General features: G+C 38.1%; 1 protein-coding gene across 2 annotated transcripts; it reads left to right on the plus strand.

Moving 5' to 3' along the window:
* The first annotated feature begins 822 nt into the window (after positions 1 to 822).
* LOC139144972 (putative transporter SVOPL) lies at positions 823 to 15,654 on the plus strand. 2 transcript variants are annotated; one of them, XM_070715837.1, is made up of 13 exons: positions 823 to 963; positions 1,864 to 2,044; positions 5,166 to 5,264; positions 6,181 to 6,252; positions 6,930 to 7,118; positions 8,157 to 8,282; positions 8,870 to 9,010; positions 9,635 to 9,708; positions 9,855 to 10,051; positions 12,079 to 12,190; positions 12,986 to 13,157; positions 13,849 to 13,962; positions 15,372 to 15,654. In XM_070715837.1, exons 2-13 carry the CDS (start codon positions 1,925 to 1,927, stop codon positions 15,399 to 15,401), a joined length of 1,446 nt encoding a protein of 481 aa, XP_070571938.1. In that variant the 5' UTR covers positions 823 to 963; positions 1,864 to 1,924; the 3' UTR covers positions 15,402 to 15,654. The 2 variants fall into 2 exon arrangements, with proteins under 2 accessions (XP_070571938.1, XP_070571939.1); XM_070715838.1 differs by lacking the exon at positions 6,930 to 7,118.
* The last annotated feature ends 1,086 nt before the right edge of the window (positions 15,655 to 16,740 follow it).

Consider the following 16,740-nt stretch of genomic DNA (forward strand, 5'->3'; position numbering starts at 1 on the left):
GTAAAAAATATATGCACCACGTATTTTCTCTTCCAGCCCCTCTGCCGTTAATTGTGCTCGTTCCCTAATGAACAACACCATTGTATTGAACAACGTTTCTTCCTTTCTCTCATTAAAAGAATGAATTTTAAAGTACCTTAGTTCAATATCTGTATGAAAAGTCCAAGTTCATTTAATTCCGATATGTTCACCTGTAGTGCAATGAAAAGACTCCTTTAATGTTTCATATTTTCCACAGCATCTAAAAATTAATATTGATAAATTTGAAAATACTACATTTCAACTAATTTGCATTTTTTTCATAACTCAAGCTTGAGATAACTGAACGTTGTATCTCTTGCACATCAATGTAGGGGTGCACATGTGATAATTTTGGCCCTGGGTGCAGTTTAGGCATTGTTCCCATTTTTCTCGCAGCCAATGGAAATTGCTACTAGATTTAGCAAACCAGGACAGCCAGATTCAGTTAGCCCCCCCCCCCATTTTTAGTCCGAAATGTCGTATTGAACTTGTTGATGCATACCTGCTGTTAAATATCGTATATATGTAGACTGTATACGGTAGCTATGGCATTTTGATAAGTATTTGTAAGTGTAGAGGAATAAAAGCTTACTCTCTCTTTGTGAAGTCAATTTTAGCTGGCACAACGGTTGCTGTCTATTTGATATCCGATATGAAACTTGTCACTGCATGTATTGTCACTTTTCCATATAATCAACCTCCCTTTGTCCGCGAACCAAAAATATTCATGGTCAACCACAGCACTCTTCAAAATTTAAATATGTAAAATTTAAGTATGTTATCACAATGCATGGTGGAAAATAATAGTTCAGAATGATGTGCCCCGGAAATTCCACCGGACGGCCACACAGGGAGGCTTAGTACCAAATTTGCAAACCCACAGTGTTTTTTTCAATGTCTTGTAGGTTTCCTCCGTGAAGAGACGATTCCATTACAAGAAAGGTAAGCTATATATGTAATAGGATGATATTTTCCCACTGCCCTACCAACGAGTCCGAAAAAAGCACCGGTTAATCTTTTTTTTTTTATTTGTGTATGGCTATGTGTGCGTGGAAGGAAATCACACAATGCATTACAAATAGACACTGCCTTGTATAGGTTTGGACTGCCGGAAATTTATTCACTTCAGTTAATGCTACTTGATACTGTATGTTCTGTCTGTCTGTCTGTCTCTGTCTATCTGTCTGTATGTCTATCTGTCTGTCTGTCTGTCTGTCTGTCTGTCTGTCTGTCTGTCTATCTATCTGCCCGTATGTCTATCTGTCTGTCTGTCTGTCTCTGTCTGTCTGTCTGTCAGTCTGTCACTCGCCCGAGGAGTGTATACATGTACCTTTAAAATGCTTGTTTTGTTTAATGCAATTGTACACAATTTAAATGCACCTACCTAATTCAGCGAGAAAACTTTGTAGTTTAATCGTGAACCACACTTTTACATTGTGGCCTTTAGAATGAAGATTCATTTTAACCAGACAACAAACCAGCTGATTACCCAGCAAGTTCACAGATGGTGGTGAGGCTTTGATCGGTAATTAATATAAAGGTGCTTGAGTAATTCTGCTCTATAATTATCAATTTCTTTTACAGTTGTTTAGAAGGTTGAAAGAGCACATGAATCAACAAAAAGAAAATACCTGTATTCTTCATAGCTCTGCGTGGCAGGGCTGTGTGTTACCGGCGTTATACAGCCTCCAGGCCATATAACGCCGGTAACACACAGCCATGCCACGCAGAGCTATTTTCTTCAATTCTGTTACCCAATAGCAACATAAACAACAACAAAACAACACCATTAAACGCCCAGATTACTGTGACTATCTGTATCGTATTTTTCTTTCTGTATAGATCCTTGTTCAGCCCTTCTCCTCTACAGACGAGATATCGCCAATCGGCCGTGTGCAAAGTCATGGAGGTTGAACACTATGGCAGTATGAGCGGAGAGACCTTCACTGTAGAAGAAGCTGTGACCAAAATTGGCTTTGGAAAATTCCAGATCATTGCACTGTCAGTAATGGGGCTGGCTCTGGTGGGTTTCAGTTCTTGTTTTAGGGACCGTTCAGTTTTTACGGCCGGGGGGGAAGGCCGGCAAAATCCAGGGGGGGGGGGGTCATCGTAATTTTGGAATCCGCAAAGGGGGGGGGGGTTCATCGCTTTTTCACTGGTAGGAAAGGGGGGGGGGGTCACCACATTTTAAAAAACATAATACCAACAATAAAGTTCACTTTATGCCATGGCCATGATCGACCCTCTTTACCGGCGGGCCGCCTGCGGCGGCCCACTACAATAAATTGACTTTATGTAATACCCCACGGCAATCTTACCGTAAAATTCCCAATTGAAGCCGCGGCTTGTATTAGAAACATTTTTGAGGGACCCCTGGGATCACGCACTGAATAATGGTAATGGCCGCGTGCCTTCAGCGGCCCTGTCCGGTAAAGTCTACTTTATGCAATAGCCATGATCGACCCTCTTTACCGGCGGGCCACCTTTGGTGGCCCACTAGAATAAGTTGACTTTACGTAATGGCCCATGACCCTCTCAACCGGAGAGCTGCCTTTGACGAACCACTCCAATAAAGTTTACTTTATACAATGTCCATGGACATGAGTTGTCTATGGACATGAAGTTTAAAATTGCCTTACAGTCGTCCTAATTAACAGACGTTTGAATGGATGTGGCTGAGAAGTTTGTGCACTGGCATCTCTGCTACACGAATAAAGTGCGCCGCGTACCGGAGTTCAAATCCAAACCATGCGGGTAAATTTGACATATGGGTTTTGGTTATTTTTCAGGGGGGGGGGGGGTCATCAATTTTTTTCGTCTGACAAAGGGGGGTCATCTTTTTTTCACAAAAAATGCAGGGGGGTCTATATTTTTTTGAACACCGGCGACAAGATTTTGCCGCCCCCCAGGCCGTAAAAACTGAACGCTCCCTTACACTAGTAGACTCAAGTGGGCACTGTTTCGGGTATACGAGAGCTAAGCGGTAAAAAGTACAAACGTAGCGCAGGTGAACGAAAATAAAAGGTCGCAACATATAATGGCTGTTCAGTTCAGGAGATATTTCTAACGTTAAAGGGGTACTATATCCTGCATATAATTAAGGAAAGTCACAGGTATGTCTATGGGGCTTTGGATATAAATAAGTAATCCTAAGCCATAAATACACACACCTACACTCATAAGCTTATATATAGCTATATTCTTCATAAAAGTATATAAAAGTTACTCTTTACAATGGCTAACAACGAGATCAGTAAAAAAATAACAGCCTCAATTCAGGTGAAAAAAGTGTTCACATGACGTAAGGCTGCGTTCACAAAAAATGGTTAGGGGGAGCTGGAGGAATTCAGGGGGATTCGAAAATTTTTGGGGTAGTAGAGGAGGGACTTGAAAATTTTGCTCTGCCTGTAGGGAGGGGGGACTTGAAATTTTGTTGGTTCCCTTTTATGTTTTACATTTTCCAATTCCAAGTTTTTGTAGGTAATTCAATGAAAATGAATACCATTTTTATGTCATCCAATTGTTGTAATGTTAGTAATAATTTAACAAAATCTAGAACCATTATGTCACATTTCATGACTTTTATCTCGATAAAATCTAAACTTTTGTGATTTGTCATAAAAAACCCAAACTTAAGCCTGGTAATAGGGCAGAAGCTGCAACTGTTGATGATTTTTGCAATATTTCTATGAAGTAAACGCAGTTTCTTGTTGTCTCCCTACAGAATGCTCAAACACAATATTCAGTTTGTCGACAAAGTCTGTATATATAAATATGTATTAGGTGATAATTTAATTAGAGTCCAGACTGACAGTCAGTTGTCAGTGATACAAATGCATGGTACACATACACAGGCTGTGATAGCAAGCTGAATACTGGACAATTCAACATGCTGTAGGGAGTAGAACAAGAACGCAGTTGTATAAACTGAACAAAAATATTGTCAAAATTATCAAAGTTAATACAGCTACTCCCTACGGGTAGTGTCACTATCAGGTACCGCCCTGCTACTGCAGTGTCACTGTCACTGCATACCTGATCAGTGATAGAGATAGCTCTGACTCTGATGTACATGGTAATTGAAGAAGAGTTTGGGTCAAATGACACTCATGACAGTGAAAACTACTTGTACCCAAGATTAGGCCAGAGAGCAACACATGGAAGACCAGGGATTTTTGAATTCTGGCATATGAGAATAATCAAATATTAAAGAAAAAAGATAAGGTCACCATGCTTGTTTTCTAAATTTTCAAATTCTCGTCATAAAATAATACAAAAGTAAAACTTTGAACAGTAAAGACTAAATGAAAGAATATGTGACTCAATGGAATTATTTATTTTTTAATAAAATTTGCTATTATTACACCCAACATTTCTGAGATTGAAATATTTATTTGATGGAATATTGTAACTTTCCAGTATCGCCAATTTTGAATAGCATCTAATTCATATATGTCTTGTACTTTTGAAACAATTTTTGGTGGGTCACTGTTCTGAGCTTTTTACAATATGGCAATTAGCCAGAATTCACAGTTTGCCCACTCTCTCATGATCGTCATTTTGTGTGCTCTTCGGCCGGAGCAACTTACCTGGCCAGAGTTGGATTAACTCAAGTTGGCTTAGATTGATAAATCCAAAAACTTCACTGATGCATTTAAAAATGAATCAATTTAAGAACTTGCCTTAGGAATATGACTTTACAAAGTGCTAATAACAGGTAGTCTTGAACACCTGTGAGCGGAATGGCGCAATACAAGTTTATTTTTGTCTGCGCGCACATCCTTTACAAATATGTTGGCTTGTGATAGTTGGGGGGACTTGAAAATTTTTGATCATATAGAGGGGGGCATTTGAAAATTTTTTAGGGTATTGAGGGGGGATCTGAAAAAAAATAAGATTTCAATCGCGATTCCTCCAGGCCCCCCCCTAATCGTTATTTGTGAACGCAGCCTAAGAAGTAAAAATAAAGCATGGAATACTACAAGAATAGCTTGCATGCAATGTTCTCTCAAAAATGATTTACTACTGCATTTAGAATGCGAACACATTGTGTATCGTAATTCTGACTAGATGACCCCGCGAAAGATCGAATGATCCATTACAGCCGATGTGTTTTCGATTGAGCCTGTCCCGATCTTTCACAGGTATCAGATGCGTTTGAGACTCTTCTGCTGGCCTTGACTTCCCGGCAAGTTCAGTGTACGTGGATGTTGTCCAACACCGAGGTCGCCACTCTATCGACAGTAAGTTTCCACCGCAAAAGTCATTGTGATCACAATGGACGCTTAACTGTAACTTTTTATAGTACTTCATTATTTTTATCCAAACAAAGAAGTAAGTTGTTTCTCTATGGTAAGCTTATTAGTCCTGCAGTGTGTGCGATATAAAATACTAGTGTTGACAAATCAATTATGAGCTATATAATCAATAATAGCACAAGTCATATGTTGCACATATTCTGTGTTGACAAGCTAAACATCAGTGTTTTAGACATTCTATTTTACAAGCAGAATAAATATGATAAAAAACCCATCAAAGTTGCAGATGATAAAGACAGTGATATGCAGCGGGCAAGAGCACATGGAGTTAAAATTATTGAGATATTGTAGGAGTTAAAACGTTCGTTTTTGTTAAGAAACTATTTTTTATTTTCTTCGAGCTAAATGTTTCGTCTTTCCTTAAACGTCTCCTTTCGTCGAACCCAGCGAAATTGATCTACTTCACAACTCTTGCTAGCAGACGACACCGCCACATTCAGTTCTTTTCTTCAGTTTAAACGTGCGCATGCGTAGATTGTGTTTGAAACTTGCACAGGCAACAGTTGTTCCAAACTATTAACCGGTTAATAGTTTTGGAAACTATTAACTGGTGGTTTAAAAACTATTAACCGGTGGTAACTGGCTCTTTGCATGTATCAGTGTCAAAATTATGCGTGCCACGTGACCGTAAATTAAAGAATCATGAAAGAGTCTGGAAGAGATGTATTACAAATGTAAAAGTCTGCGGAAGACAAATGGGTCAACCACACCATGTTTACCTCCGGCGTTTAGTCGTGCATCAGGCTATTGTGCATTGCACAGAAGGACGATGTGAAAGTTGACAACGCCCACGGAAATAAGTTTGTCGCTGAGGGCGTATGTTCATTTTCCATTTTCGCAGGTTGTGTTTTTCGGCACCTATATTGGAGCTCTTGCTTGGGGGACGTTCGCAGATAGGTTTGGACGATGGAAGGTCAGTTAAGTATATATCATCTATATTTCGATATAAACCTCTCCTCGCCTTTCGTGTTTTTCTTTACTTTTATAGTCAACATGTACAATTTTCAAATGTCTAAATGAAACCATAAAATGCCATAGTTATTATTGATTGACATCTTCACCCTTTTAAATAGTAAGAATATTTAAGTTTAAAATTTACCAGAACGGAATTGGAACAACATCCTGTATAAACTATTAAGATGTTTTTCTTTCGAGCGTGAAGATTTTGCGAAATATTGCGGAGTAATTTTACCAGCTTCTGGGAATGGCTTGACCTTAGCTAGTGGAGTAGGCATATTAATTGCATCGTGATGTCCATGTGAACGACCTGTAAGTTCACAAAATAATGATGACTTGAATGAATGAATGAATGAACTTTTGTCCATTTTTATTCGTAAATGTTCTGCACGAAATGCAATGAATTAGACTATCGATAACCGTTCGCAACGATTTGACCATCCAACTTACCCCTTTACAGACCTTTTGAGGCGGCGCTCTCACAATTAACACTATGACAGGTTATGACGATACTAACAACATAGGGAGGACGGGGAACTATCGATAGTCTGCTGCTTCACGCCGGGCACAAGTTGATCGAGGAGAACACTTTTCAGGGTTCCATATGATTACGCTACTATTTTCATTTCGCAGACTGCATTATTCGCATCAGTAATACTAGCCTACTATGGTTTACTCTGCGCGTTTTCGCCAACGTACGTATGGTTACTTTGTCTGAGGTTTGTGGCGGGATTCGCCATCGGGGGTCTGCCAACGCTCTTTCCCTACGCTGGAGAATTTTTACCGACAGCAGGCCGAGGATCTATCCTGCTCGGATTTTGGGTGAGTGATGTTCACTGAGAAACAGAGTAATTCCTATAACGTTTGTCGTCCTTTTGGTCCGCATAAAGACAAGCACCATAACCATGACACAAAAAGAGTAGAAAAGGGTATTAGAAAGGGTGAGTATTCAGAGAGAGTGGTGGACACACATGAGTGCTTATTCACGGCAAAGGCGGGGTATACTTTATTTCATATGTTGAATTGTATTAGAAACTTTTCAAAGCATCACTTAATGACTATATTTTTAATGACAAAAACAACAAACAAACAAACACCGTGTGACGAGTATGAACACAAATACAACTCTTTATTGGTTTCTTTAATGTATATGGAAATAATCATACGTAATAAATAAATAAACACGCATTAACAAACAAACAAGGAGCCAGAGCTCCCGGCGCTCAAATCAGACTTGCACCGAAAGAATCTAGTCCCGGTATAAACCCTTGCCGAGATTGTCCATTTCAAACTGCCACATCAGAGAGAGAGAGAGAGAGAGAGAGAGAGAGAGAGAGAGAGAGAGAGAGAGAGAGAGAGAGAGACAGAGAGAGAGAGAGAGAGAGAGACAGAGACAGAGAACATAACATATTATTGTATAAGAGGAGAATGTATAGGAAACATTTGTATGTGCATGCACACAGTTTATCCTTGGGCCTTGGGCCTCCAATGTTTTCTTTGTAACTGAGAACCCTAAAATTTCGGTTCATACCGACCTGTTTAAAAGAGAGATTTCAAAATTTACTATTGCATGTTAAGCCCGGTAACAAATCAATATTGCAAATTTTGTGATGCAATATCAAAATCGAATTATCGACACAGGTGCAATTCATACAATAATTCATACAATAAGTATGAATTATTTTGTCACGTGACAGCCGCGATGATTACGACAACAGCAACCTGGTTCCAGCATCTAATCAGACAAATTTAATTTAAAGATAATCTCAGTAGTGTGGGTAGCCATGGTTCTGTTTATCATAATTTATGCAAAGAAGTCCATCTTTGACTGCTCGACACCACTTCATTTTCTTTCGGCAGGCTACATGGTCCTTTGGAACAATCCTGCAGAGCGTGATTGGTTACCTTGTGCTGCCAACCCTTGGATGGCGTGTACACATCGCAGTGTCTTCATTACCCTCCTTCATAGTCCTCGCTGGATTAGCGGTGAGGCCGTCCTTAAATTTTCGTTATATTGCCTGCAAAAATACAGCATGCACTACAGACGATATTGTCGATGAGTATCGTTCAGTGACGCTAATAAAACCCGGTAGCTGCACGTGATAATTCGTCTGTACCTATGCTTTTCTCCTTCTCTAGTTCTTAAATAGTGCCTATCGGTGTTCACAAAATCTAGTTGAAGATACTTCATATGATCAAAGCTCCATTATCTCTAACTTTCGATGTGTTTTCCATCACTTTTTAAAATACATTTTCTGGTTATACTTCTAACAACATATGGAAGTGTCTAGCGTTCAACGTGTCTACATCCGAGCAGACTCTACGTGCGTATAAATGTCAACATACATACATACATACATACATACATACATACATACATACATACATACATACATACATACATACATACATACATACATACATACATACATACATACATACATACATACATACATACATACGTTATACTTCTGTACGTACATACATTGGCAAATAGACAGACATATTGTTTTAAAATTCCCAATTTTTACAGACTTCTCAAATTAACCGAATTCGCGTTTCTCATTTGTCAGTTGTTCATACCCGAATCCCCGAGGTACTGTCTGGCATCCGGAGAAACAGCAAAAGCGACTAAAATTCTACAGAAGATGGCCACTTTAAATAGCGCTACCCTACCCGCCGGAAGACTGCAGCAGGGCGTTGGTAATGCTGCGGTGAGTGATTGCCGAATGTAGAACAGACGAAGATAGATTTCGTCAAAAACTAGGGGATATCAATGACGAAATCGCAGAGGTTCTAGCCAACACAACTCTGGCCCAAGGGTTTATCTACCGTTTGCAGGGGCTCATTTTGAAGATCGTTGAGTACCTAGAATTATCACAGCTCTTTTTTTGTGAAAATCGAAAAGTTAATTTTCTCCATGGAGTTAACACAAGGATAGTGGACATTTTGAATTTCAGGAGCATAATTTGTTGATGGGGTAATTTCTTTGTCAAGTACAACATCTTGCAGGGTGACCCCCGAATTTACTTTCGATTTCGAAAGGGACTTTTTAAAAGTTTCTTTTCGGAAATTTTGAACAAAATCAAATTAATTAACTCAATCACAATTTCAATAGAAACAAAGAATTAGCACCTTGTAAATACGCTATGTCAACATTTACAAATGTGAGAACCACGCCATCGCCATCTTAAATCGTAAATTGCCGCCTTTCTCTAACAGCATTGAAGTTATTCTAAAATTTAGATGACCAATAACACTGACCTTCTAAAAACGACAAGCCGTACGCATAAAGGCATGCAGCTGTTCAATAATTTACTTTTCTATTTAATTCACAGAGCGAGCGAGGGAACTTTAAAGAACTTTTCAGCAAAAAGTATAGACGCATTACGTTGATGTTGACGATATTATGGTGAGTAAAAAATTGATAAAATTGGGAAACATTTTACGGGATTTCTATTCTTTCTTGTAATCCAACAGGCTGCTCTGAGCCGGAAGAAACGACTGTTTGTAGTTTCTGCAAGAACAAAATTCAACACCGAAATAAAATACTTTCAGGTTCAGTGCTGGTTTTTCCTACTATGGTGCCATCTTTGCAATAACGACACTGCAAGGCGCCGATGCTGGCGGCACGTGTTCTGCTCTGAGAGAGGGAATCAGTAAGACATCGAACAACGTGTGGGGCTGTGACTGTCATCCGATGAGAGCGGAGGACTACCTTACCACAGTATGGACCTCATGCGGTGAAGCTCTCAGTATGTTGTCAAATATATATATATCTCTTTAGAAACGAGTGAGAAAGATCGTTGTTCAAATTAATTTCTACGCATGGCTGTGAAGAGTGCGGCATTTAATTTCAACCAAACAAATAAATAAATAAGTAAAACCAAACAAATAAAGAAGAAACTAATCAAAAAGAAACAAATAAGTAATAAATTAATAACATATAAATAACTAATAAAAACTCGAACACATAAACATAAATAATAAATAAATACTAAATGAATAATAAATAAATGAATTCAAAATGCGACGTCAGTATCACCCTCACATCGCATTTTGAATGTTTTTTGAATTATTTACATACTTATTCAATTTAGTGTTCGATTGGAAACACCGTTTTTTCCTACCCTTGGTTGATAGCTCTGCTGGTGGACAGAATTTACCAGTCGTTTTTGAGAGTGGGGATTTGGTCGAGCGGTTCTGTTTGTTGCTTCTCTGCTAGGTGACTGGATGCCGTATGTTGTGAGTTCGAATAGAACCCCATTGGAAACACCGTAATTTCATTTCAAATAGGGAAACTGACATACAGATACACATACCCACACACATACCCATAGGCAGAAATAGGCGGACATCAGTCCCCGTGTGTGAACAGAAAGGCTAACATTAAATTTTGTAAAAAAGATGCGTATGATTTGTTGCAGAATCACCGTAGTAATGGGGTGTGCGTACTCGTCGTGATAGGGGATGTTGTAACCTCCACAAATGTAATATCAACCACAATTGTAATAAAATCAACCACAAATGTAATAAAACTGTCAACCATAAATGTAACAACCCGCAACCACAAATGTAATAAACAAATTAACCATAAATGTAATAAAACTCAACCATAAATGTAATAAACTTGAACTTGCATATGTGATCATATTTGTTTATCAATGCCCTGAGTAAATAATAACTTTAATAAGACTAGTGTAATGTTATTGCATACTTTCCTGAAACTAGGTTTCCTTTCCGAAACACAGAGTAGAATACTTTGAGAACGCTGTCAGAAAATGGCGAGGTACTGATCAAACCGTTAGATAATGGAAGTGGAACAGCAGTTCTAGACACTGATAATTACATAATAAGGAAGCGTCAAAATAACTCGTCAACCAGTGATACCACACAAAGTTTATGACAGATGACTCAGAACAAATAACAGAGAAATATAAAACCTTATAACAGAAACTTACGACACAAAACATGTTGACGAGAGCATATATTTCAATCTAGTAAAAAACAATACGAACACTACCTTGAACACAGTAGAACAAAATTAGACATCCTGGCATCCCTAGTGAAGGAACAAACTTCAAGTGGGACAACATAGGAATACAGACAATCTATCGATTATTCCACACAATTTATCCACTGAAGACGAATTTGAGGCAATTGATTAAGAAAGTACGGCAATTTTCAAAAAAAAACGGCGTTAAAGGATCGTAGTGTTATACAGTCTTCCCCACTCTGGAGTAGAGACTGCACTGACATTCATATTACTGCTGTGTCTCGCCGTGGCCAATCAGTTCTATACACAAAACAGTGAAACGTAAAATACACTTTCAAATATACTTACAAACACACTAAAACGCAAACAATCAACATATGAATAATGTGTGGAGTTGCTTTCCTTATTACATAGATCAATATTTAAGGGCTAATTCCTCAATTGCAACGACAAAATAGATTTATTACATTTATGGTTGATAAGTATTACATTTATGGATGTTTTATATTACATTTATGGTTACCATTTATTACATTTGTGGTTGGTGTTTTTATTACATTTATGGTTGATTTTTGTTACATTTATGGGCGATATTACATTTATGGGTGCATTTTATTACAATTGTGGTTGATATTACATTTGTGGAGATTATTACATTTATGGAGGTTACAGATGTCGCCCTCTTACGACAAACATGCATGTATGTAGCATAATAATAATGTCCATCGACAGTAATGGATGGAGGGACTGTGGTCAAACTATACTTTGATAACTCTTATTTTACAGGTATACCCCTAAGTGTTGCCGTCAGCTATGCCCTTAGTAGAAGACAAGCTTTGGCTGTGATGTCTGTATTGGCAGCGTTGACTTATTTGTTAATGATGATCTGCGTCAATAGGTAGAGATTTCAGTCTCGTCTTTCACCCAGTCCATTAAACTTAAATGTAAAACAACTCCTAGATCACACAAATCTGGTCAATACGCACAGAGCGACCAGTTTAATAACGTTTAAACCTGTAGCGTTACTTTGCTTTGAATGCAACGATGTATGTATGTATGTATGTATGTATGTATGTATGTATGTATGTATGTATGTATGTATGTATGTATGTATGTATGTATGTATGTATGTATGTATGTATGTATGTATGTATGTATGTATGTATGTATGTATGTATGTATGTATGTATGTATGTATGTATGTATGTATGTATGTATGTATGTATGTATGTATGTATGTATGTATGTATGCATGCATGCATGTATGCATGTATGCATGCATGCATGCTAGATAGATAGATAGATAGATAGATAGATAGATAGATAGATAGATAGATAGATAGATAGATAGATAGATAGATAGATAGATAGATAGATAGATAGATGAGAAAACCTCTCGAGATTGTTCAAATCATCAGTTAGATAGATAGATAGATAGATAGATAGATAGATAGATAGATAGATAGATAGATAGATAGATAGATAGATAGATAGATAGATAGATAGATAGATAGATAGATAGATGAGAAAACCTCTCGAGATTGTTCAAATCATCAGTTAGATAGATAGATAGATAGATAGATAGATAGATAGATAGATAGATAGATAGATAGATAGATAGATAGATAGATAGATAGATAGATGAGAAAACCTCTCGAGATTGTTCAAATCATCAGTTTCCTGTTCATTACAGGTCTTACTTCATTGTCATGGGGTTTTTCGTACGTTCTACCAGTACATCGCTGTTTAATATCACTTATTTATACACCACTGAAGTGTATCCTACAACAGTCAGGGGGGTTGGATTATTGCTGTGTACAAGCTTCAGTAGACTCGGTGACACGGTTGCACCCTATGCGGGACAGGTATGTTTAGTCAGTTTGCTCGACTCTAACGGCGTTTATCTCACTTGAGAATGTTTGTGTCAGTTTATTTAAAAGAATGTTGAAACTGGTCGAATAAACCGTATTTTGCCTTTCCCTTATAACGAAACCACATTGATCTACTCACTATACCGTATCACAAACAAAGGTAGAACCAATGTGTGAAGTTGCCTTCATTTCCTTTTCTATATATTCGATTTTCCAAATACCATTTACTCAAAGGCTTTGCATTCGATATTTGGTACACCAGTTCCCTGCAGTGGTGTCGATACTACCAACATTATCGCAAGTGTCCAGAGAGAGTTCTAACTTCAAGGTGTTTTGTCTAAATATTGATTCCAGAAAACACACGAAACTGGAGTGGGAAGTTGGGAGGGTATACGGTGCGTGCTAGGAGCAATATTGTTGTTTTTGTGGGAGCTTTATATCTGACCATATCATATATGTACTTACACACACATACATACATACATACATATACACACACACACACATACATACATACATACATACAGTGAAAATTTTCTTACTGCAGGAGCATTAAAATAAGCCCTTACGAGCAGTAGATCAGAAAAAGGATTTTTTAAAAATGATTTCAGTCCGTTTCAATATCTGTCCCAAAGTTGCATTTTACCTAAAAATGCAACCTCATTTCTGTCAATTTCATTTCCAGGTATTGGTCGCATCGTCTCCGACAGTTGCCTTCAGTATGTACGCTGCTATAAATATTTTACTTGCAGCATTGTGTCTCTATTTGCCCATAGACACCGCAGGCCGCCCTCTGTTGGTGAGTACATGCATATCTTTCCTTCACCTCTCAATCTCCCGCCTTGACTACACGTGTCCGGAACGATTTAACGTGTCAATATGTACCCTGTCTCTTCCCTGTTGGTTCTGTACGCTGTACTTCTTCTCTGGGCGACGTAATTCTTTTGCAATTTGTTGTTTTTAAGAGTTATCTAGCCACTAAAATTTTACCAATGATTTTCGTTATTTTTCTATGACAGTAAGACGACAAAAAATCAAAATATCATCAGATTAATTTGGCAGCTCTAAGGATTTGAAATACACCCACTTTTATCCCATTCGAATGACAGAAATTATGAATCTCCCGTAAGCGTTGCCCAACTCGATATATTTACTTTCAGTTCCTTTCTTGAAATGCTGCACTTGTGTTATTTACATGTGAACCACATTGAATAATAAATGCAAGTTTTAGCTATTTTTCCGCTGAAAATGTGCATAAGAATTGAAATTATCACTTCTCGGGCCTTCCAAAACAACAGTTAAAGCTGTTGCAAACTTAAAAGTAATGACCATGCCTTATCCATACTTTGTAGAATTATTTAGATTTCCAATCCAACAATTTTTGTTTATTTTTACATAAATTATTTGTCAGATATTATAGAAATAACGGGCGACGCGCTTACCATTAACGTTTATTTATGGGCTAGGGCGAGAGGAAAGCCAAAAATTAACAGGCGAGGCTTGCCGAGCCCGTTAATTTGGCTTTCCTCGAGCCCGCGCCCATAAATAAACGTTAATGGTCAGTGCGGAGTCTGTTATTTCCATTATATTATCAACAAACCGGAGAAAACCGTCAAAATTTGCGAAAATTTTCGGAGCAAACGACAACTTGGCCACAGAACTGAGCAATACGCGACGCACTGTCACGCGCGCTGTAAAATATTGGCAAATCTGGAAATATTTTCAGAAAAAAGTATCTCAACTTGGCTCCATTTTATTTGCGATTGACTATGATTTACGTTTGAGCTATACAGTTACGATACTTTGAGTTGAAAATCTTATTATTCATATTCACGGGCATATAAACAGACCATTACTGTGTATTTGTGGTCAGTCACGTGGTTCAGCTCGACCAATCAAAATGCGACAGGCAAGGCATGGTAATATAATGCACATTATATTCATCAAATAAATATATGGAAGTCACCAGCCTATTTACAATGCTACATTTGCTTAACATCACCCCTCCCCATATGTGAAATGGGAAAAATCACAATTTGATGAGAAATGCGTCCTTTTCAAAAAGTTGAAGTGACGTATACGTAAATAGGAGGGCGCCACGCCCCGTTCGGAAATCGCATTCAGAATTCTGGGACATATAAATTTACTTTTCAATGGCTTTATACGTTTCCTTTCTATTAAAATCCATTCTCCTGTCTCTTCTTCCAGGAAACCGCCAAAGAGTCCCGCGACGAATAATGTCTACATGATATTAAACGCATCTTCGCATGCCAAGATCTCTTGTCCGGAGAGCTTGATGCTGCCCGAAATTAAAGCTTGGTTAGCTCGTAGGAGACTGTAGTCGACCAGTGTGAGCGGACGATGTATCGAACGTTGATAGTGGTCAAGCGATCTCCATAAATTAGCCAGACTACCACTGAAATTATCACGATTTACATAGGACTCTTCAATAATGAATTGAATAACTTCAATAAACATTTTTTATAATCTACATTATCATTCTCGTGTTTTATCAATATCTGATACATTCTCGTTCTGTTATATTCTCGCTTCTTTTTCCCTTGTCAGCAGTTTCCCTGTCGGTCTGTCTCTCTCCTACTGTCTGTCTGTTCTGATGCCCGTCTATCTGTCTGTTTGTCTCTCTTTCTAAAACTCAATCTGATCAAAATCAGATGTTGGAATGGCAACGTTTCCGCCTTTGCTTGTTATTTGCTGTTCTTGTTAACTTACAGCCCCTTTTAGTTAAAGAAACAGTAAGGAACAAGCAAAGGCCATCTCTACTTCTTATTTTAATCAGATTGTCTTAAACCGTGAGCGTTCGAATCAGCAACCGTGGAGTCGAAGTGAGTTGTGACAGACAAATCTTTTGAGATGGCAAAGAAAATTCTCGACAAACGTAGCAAGCCTCTTGGTCGTTTGGTCAACTTCAAGTAGGTTATGTCGATAAGGTTAGACTCAGGACAACCATCCCTGCCTTTTTGTCATTTTTCAAAATACTTCTCCTCACGTATAATCAGGCGATGTGATTGGTCGAGACTTAGTCACATGGTGTAGGGGAAATAGTAACTTGGTTTTATACGTAATTGAACAAAGATTCCTCCATTTCGCAATCGAACTTAAATCTGCGTATACGACTGTCGACAGTAATATTTCGCTAAATTGATTTAGAAATACTTTTGGTGATGTTACACGGAAAAGCCAAAGAATACGATTAATCTGGCGTTTTGATCAACCACGATATCATGAAATTACATCAGTGACGTTGTTGTTGTTATTTCATACTCTTTTTAAACTGGCACAAAACTCATACACCAGTGAATACATGGCTACCAAAGTACGACCGGTAATGTGAAAGAAAAGATCTTTACAAATTATTCATACCATACAGATAGTTTTGAGACATCGTCACTGCACACCCATGGCCCATTCTACGTTATATGGTTTCCACGTACACTACTTCCAAATAATTGTCTCACTAGATGCTTATGAATATAAAAAAATAAACAATCAGATGTGAAGTGAAATTCTCTCGTACGTCAGAACATGTGGTGTGCGTAATCATCTGTAAATTGAATTC

This window comes from Ptychodera flava, chromosome 12 (genome assembly GCF_041260155.1).
Source record: "Ptychodera flava strain L36383 chromosome 12, AS_Pfla_20210202, whole genome shotgun sequence".
Classification (NCBI taxonomy): domain Eukaryota; kingdom Metazoa; phylum Hemichordata; class Enteropneusta; family Ptychoderidae; genus Ptychodera; species Ptychodera flava.